The sequence below is a fragment of the Lactuca sativa genome, chromosome 7 (genome assembly GCF_002870075.4).
Source record: "Lactuca sativa cultivar Salinas chromosome 7, Lsat_Salinas_v11, whole genome shotgun sequence".
Taxonomy (NCBI): Eukaryota; Viridiplantae; Streptophyta; class Magnoliopsida; order Asterales; family Asteraceae; genus Lactuca; species Lactuca sativa.
In genome coordinates, this window is record NC_056629.2 from 193,587,394 (window position 1) to 193,593,966 (window position 6,573).

At 34.4% G+C, this 6,573-nt stretch overlaps 1 protein-coding gene across 1 annotated transcript; it reads left to right on the top strand.

Annotated features, from left to right (window-relative positions):
* Positions 1-1,678: 1,678 nt before the first annotated feature.
* Positions 1,679-5,818, top strand: LOC111901024 (G-type lectin S-receptor-like serine/threonine-protein kinase At4g27290). The gene is made up of 7 exons (XM_023896891.2): positions 1,679-3,055; positions 3,625-3,771; positions 3,886-4,025; positions 4,119-4,329; positions 4,407-4,644; positions 4,732-4,882; positions 5,404-5,818. Exons 1-7 carry the CDS (start codon positions 1,768-1,770, stop codon positions 5,707-5,709), a joined length of 2,481 nt encoding a protein of 826 aa, XP_023752659.1. The 5' UTR covers positions 1,679-1,767; the 3' UTR covers positions 5,710-5,818.
* Positions 5,819-6,573: the final 755 nt, after the last annotated feature.

A 6,573-nucleotide genomic window follows, 5' to 3' on the forward strand; every position in this document is an offset into this window, starting at 1 on the left:
TGCAATTGCATGGTAGTGGGTTGTACTATTGCCTTTTTACTTCATTGGACATACATCACAACCACACTTGAGTTGACCTTTTGTTGACCAACAGAACAAAGTTTGACTTTTAATATATTCAATCCTAATTCCATGGATGATGAGAATGTATATGAAGAATCTAGTAGACATGTTTAACAAGGCGGTGCCTATAGAGAAATTGAAGTTTTCCATGGATTCAACTAGTCTTCCAAATACTTGAAGAGAATGCACAAACTAGAAAGAGACGTAGGTTAAAAATTTCTAGATTGGACAGTTCAGTTAATCAACCTCCAAGTAGGAAATTGTTAAGTTATAGAGACCAATTCATCTTTGTCCCTATAACCGCTAGGCAGATCAAACATGGTCAAGTGGGAGCTACTCCTAGAAGATTTTTTTTTTTTTTTTTTTTTTTTTTTTTTTTTTTTTTTTTTTTTATGGCAGATTTTAAGGTCAACTAACTAGTGTATAAACTCTTGAATTTGTGTAACATAAGTTATCTGTAAGCAATTTGGCTGTATGAATAAAAACTACTCTCTCGTTTTCATCCGTGAACACAGCTAATCACTCTAATCGTATGAACCACATAAATTGACTATGTTCTTGTTTTTCGTTTGTATCGATGTTTGAAATCATTTGAATCGCTTGTCGAAATGTTTTAACCCTAAAAGAGGGTGGTTAGATTAGTTTATGTAGTATCACTTGTGTGTTTGTTAGATTCGCTTAAGTTAATTAGTTGGCTGTTCGTTTGTTCGATCAGTTGACAATTTATATTCTCAATTCAATCTTTGTTCCATAACATTCCCTTGGTCATGGGACATGTTATTTTTTGGCGGCTAGTAGTGACTTTTCGGGTCCTTTTGATCTCTTGGTGATTGGCTGATTGCATACAGAAATCAAACCTGGCCCAAGTTGCCTCGGTTAATTGTGTCAGACGCTATCAAGACATGATTTAACATGGATGCATAAAGTTTTTTTTGACAAATGATATCCAGAAACAGCTCTCAAAAGACACAGATAAGGATATTAGAATTAAAATAGCATTAACCTAAAATTAAATTAATTAAATCAGTATACAAATAATATATAAAGATTAATATTTAATTTATAATCACTTGAAGCTGAAAAAACAGGTGTTCAAAAGCCAGCTTGCATGCAGTCAGCAAACAGTTCTTCTATGCCGTATGGCCAAGGATAAGGTGACACCGAGACTCACATGCCAATCAACCATGAAGTAGATGTGCATTTATTAGAGACAACAAGTTATATGGGGACAACAACACAGACTAATTTTTATATATATAATAATTAATTAATAGAACTGTATACTACAAAATAAACAAAAAGAAAAGAAAAAACTTAAACAGGACCCATATGCTATAACCTTTTTAAAAGTTTATCTAGTCTTTTGTAAACATGATTTACAAAATAATTTATAAAATACTGATGTAACACAAAATAAAAGCTGATAAAGTATTTCATACTGATGCTCTTTTTCCCTGTCACATTGATATTTCTTAAAAAAGGATCACAATCACATCTTTCATCCATGATTCTATTTACCTTGGAAATGTTATAGGTACAATTAAATAATTAAATAATTAAATAAATACAACCCAAGACATTAAGTGCTCACTCCATAATGCACCGGTACGCTGTACGTATTATGGTAGGTGACCACCATTAGACTTATAGAGATAGAAACAAAACATGAGGTAGAGAATTAGAAGCTTAGGCGACCCGATTTCAATGGAGAAAGCAACTATATTTCTTCTTTTACTTGTTCCACTCAACATTCAAAGCATGATCTCTTCACTCGAACTCCACACTATTTCAGATTCAAAGTTCTTGACAGAAGGAGACACCTTGGTCTCACCGGCCGGACTTTTAGAACTAGGGTTTTTCCGGCCAGGAAGCTCCGATAAAAAATACGTCGGTATTTGGTATAAGAAGATCCCTGTTCAAACGGTGGTTTGGGTTGCAAACAGAAACAACCCAATCCCCGGTGACTCTTCAGGCACTCTAAAGATCATCCAAACAGGAAATCTAGTCCTCGTCAACGACACTAACGATGTCGTATGGTCAACCAACATGACGTCATCTGGCACGAACGCAATTGCACAGCTTGACGACTTCGGAAATCTAGTCGTCAGAGATGGAATCATCAAGAACAAGATTCTATGGCAGAGTTTTGATTATCCAACCGATACCCTTCTTCCTGGAATGAAGTTCGGAAGAAACTTCTTGACAGGAAAAGAATGGGCTTTATCATCATGGAAGAGTAATCAAGATCCAGCTCCCGGTGATTACACGTGGACTGTTGACACACGTGGCTACCCTCAGAATCTACTAAGAATTTACGGATCGATCAAGTTCCGAGGTGGACCATGGAATGGTGTAAGGTTCAGTGGTGCTTCTGGGTTCAGCAAGAGTATGATCTTTACAACCGAATATGTTATTAACGAAACAGAAGTTGCTTATACTTATTATCTTCAAAACAGTTCTGTGGAATCAAGATTTGCGTTGAATTCATCTGGGCAGCTAGAACGTTATGTGTGGGTAGAAGAAGCTAAAAAATGGCAGCTTATTTTGGCATTACCTAAAGACATATGTGATACATATAACATCTGTAATGCTTATGGAAGTTGTAGTATTTTGACATCACAAACATGTGGGTGTATCGATGAGAAAAGATTCATGCCCAAAAACCAAAAGGGTTGGGAGATAGCAGATTGGTCGGGTGGTTGTGTGAGGCGAACACCATTGGATTGTAAAAATGGATCTGATGGATTTGTTAAGTATCCTAGTGTGAAATTGCCTGACACAAAGAGTTCATGGTTTAACATGAGTATGAGTTTGAAAGAATGTGAAGCAAGATGTTTAAAGAATTGTTCTTGTATGGCTTTTGCAAATACAGATATTAGAGGGGATGGAAGTGGTTGTTTGATGTTCTTTAACGAACTTATGGACATTAGAGTATACTCGGAGGGAAATGGAGGTCAGGATCTCTATATAAGAATGGCTTCCTCGGAATTAGGTAATGATTTTTCTCACAATGTAACTTTTTTTTATTATTATTATGTTTACTACATATATGCAAGTAGATGAGTTTATTGCCATGTTAGTATATATGATGTGGAACAAATTTATCGAAGACTTATTAGATTCCTTAATGGATAAATCGTATTACAAAAGGGGTGAAAAAAAAAGGCTCAACTTCAAACAAACATAGCTTTTGATTCTATAGGAGTTATGAGCCTAACTTTATATGGACATAAGGCTCTCAATGGGCCCGATGTCGCTCCAATTTTGAATTTTCCGGAAATTGTGGATTATTTCGCATTTTAAATTACTATGTTTTAATTGTAAGACCACATGATTCCCATACCATTCTTTAAATGATCATGTTATTAACAAGCCTTTTATTTTAAGTAAATTTTCGCTGTTTTATTTAAAAGTTTGGGAATAACTTCCATGTTTAGATCCATCTATATTAAAGGTTCGATGTAATCCTTTAAAATGATCTTGGAATTAATAGTCTCTGTTTTGTGTATCCCTAAACACTTTTCTTGTTGCTTACTTTTGTTCAATGTCATTATCCAACAGTTGCTCAAAATGTTCTTGAAAAGAAGCGAAGATCAAAAATGAAAATAATCATACCAGCAATTTTTTTAGGGGTTGTGATAGGCTTGAGTGCAACATGGTTCTGGTATATATGCAGAAAAAGGCATCATCCACAACCAAAGAGGGAAGGTAAGAATATTGCATAATTTATAGAGAAAATTAAAATGGTGGGAACTCAATAGAGATAAGAAAAGTAGAGTAATATGAATTCTTTAAGTAAATTCTTGTAATTGTAATGAACAGGGGAATATTCTCATGGTGGAGAAAGCCAAAGTGAAGGAATGGAGCTACCATTGTTTACTTTTTCTATAATAGCTAAAGCTACTGATAGTTTTGCACCTGAAAATAAACTTGGAGAAGGTGGATTTGGACCCGTTTATAAGGTAATACTAAAATTGTATATAAAAAAAGACATGAATGAAAGTCACCTTGGGGGGTTTGTATTGTTTTTAACAGGGTAAAATGGTAATTTCCAGGGTATACTAGAAGAAGGACAAGAAATTGCTGTTAAGCGTCTCTCCAAGACTTCAAGTCAAGGACTTGATGAATTCAAAAATGAAGTCATTTGCATTTCAAAACTTCAGCACCGAAATCTTGTTAGACTACTTGGATGCAGCATAGATGGAAATGAAAAGTTGTTGGTTTATGAATACATGCCAAACAGAAGCTTAGACTGGTTTATATTTGGTTAGAATTACATAACTGCCATTGATCAATTCACAATTACGAAAATCCCCATCTGATAGAAACTACATGTTGGACAGATAAAACACGAAGCTCACTACTTGATTGGCCAACACGTTTCAACATCATCAAAGGAATTGCTCGAGGACTTCTTTATCTTCATCAAGATTCGCGATTAAGAATCATCCATAGAGATCTTAAAGCTAGCAATATTTTACTTGATTTGGACATGAACCCTAAGATATCAGATTTTGGCATAGCTAGAAGCTTTGGAGGAAACGAGACTCAAGCAAACACCGAAAGAGTCGTGGGCACATAGTAAGCAAGCTACATAAATCCAAATTTACATCCACTTATTTTTCATAAGTTTGTTTTTTAACTTTATAAACATTTTGTTGCTTTTAGTGGTTACATGTCGCCAGAGTATGCACTAGATGGTATTTTCTCGATAAAATCGGATGTATTTAGCTTCGGTGTTTTGGTGCTTGAGATTGTGAGCGGGAAGAGGAATAGGGGGTTCGTTCATCCTGAGCATGACAATAACCTCATCGGACATGTACGTTAACCGGCCATAAATTACTCATTTGATTTGGATACTGTGTCTTTATGTCAGTCACATAGTGGGCCACTGTGTACCAAATTTTCATCTGACATGACGTTACTGAGCTTAAGGATGAGTTTAGTTGTGGAAAACTGTTTTCATTTTCTACAAAACATTTTCCGAAAATAGAGTTGAGTTTTCATTTTTTGTTTTCAATGAAAATTTTAGAAAAAACATGTTTGGTTGAAACCTGAAGTTTTATTTACCGTTTTAGAAATTTGGAAAACTTTGGAAAAGTATAAAAATCATTTTTCTAATTTATACACAATTGGAAAACATAAACTTTTCATTTTCTTTGGAAAATTTATGAAAACTGAATCAACCAAACGCATTTTCAAAATTTTCATTTTCATTTTAATTTTATTTTGAAAAGCTAAAAAAATTTCTACAACCAAATGCATCCTAACCGTTTTGCAGAAATATCTTATAGCCATCTACTCTACTAGCTAATAATTATTTTCACATATTATATTTAGGCGTGGAGAATGCATAATGAAGGAAGGACAATGGAACTCATTGATTCAACTTTCTGCAAATCAAGTGATCCATGTGAAGTTTTAAGATCAGTTGAAGTGGGATTGTTATGTGTGCAACAAAGTCCAGATGATAGGCCAGAAATGTCGTCTGTTGTTCTAATGTTGGGCAATGAGGGAGCAATGTTGAAACCTAAGCAGCCAGCATTTTTCACGGAAAGGAACTTTCTTGGGCCGGATTTTTCTTCAAGTACATACCCAACAAGTTCAACTAATGATGTAACTGTTACAGAGGTAGTTGCTCGATAGAAAGAATCAGTAGAACAAATTACGCTATCATAAATTTGGGTTTATGAATCGCATAAAAATTTCAGATACAAAGAGTACGATCAGTTTAGTAACAACCTAAATTCTTTTATTGTTTTCGTGTTTTCCGATCACACATCAAAATTCATAACCCAAATTTTATGGAAAGTTAAACGAAAGGATGGAGTGAACAGAAAATAAACCTGAGGAATAGCTTCTCTGTATGGATGAAATTATTCTCCATATTGTTCGTTCTAGTAGGATTTCCAAGATGGGAGACAAAGCATTTTGTGTGCGATATCAGGAAGGTGCAATGGAATTAATGGATGGATCAGAAAATTAATTGAATCCAGTTTGATTCCAATTTGATTTATTTTTTCACCTCCCATTCCCCTCCGTTCAATCTTCAAGAAAATAGATATCTGCGCTTCTACATACTTTTTTTTAACCAATTTTATATTTATTTTATGAAGAATTAAAAATCATGAATTTTAATATTTTATAACATTTTTTTTGTCTTGCCCAATAAAAAGAAAAAGGAGAACATAGAAACCATTCATCTAAGGCTACCTACGCATTAGATGCGTACGTGGACCGTCTCTCCATGCGTGAACACCGCCCCCATTTATGGTGGGTTGGTTGTGGCCTGAAGACGAGGACGGAAGAAGACTAAGAAGCTGATTGGTTGGTCAATTTTCGACCGTTTAAAAGCATTTAATAATAAAAAAATGTTTTTTTATTTTTAATTTACTCTTTCTATATATACATCCATTATACATATATTTTTCAAAACAAAACACACAAACTCTTTTAGATCAAACACACATTCAACAAAAAATAGATGATGATTCTGATGACGAGTTGGTA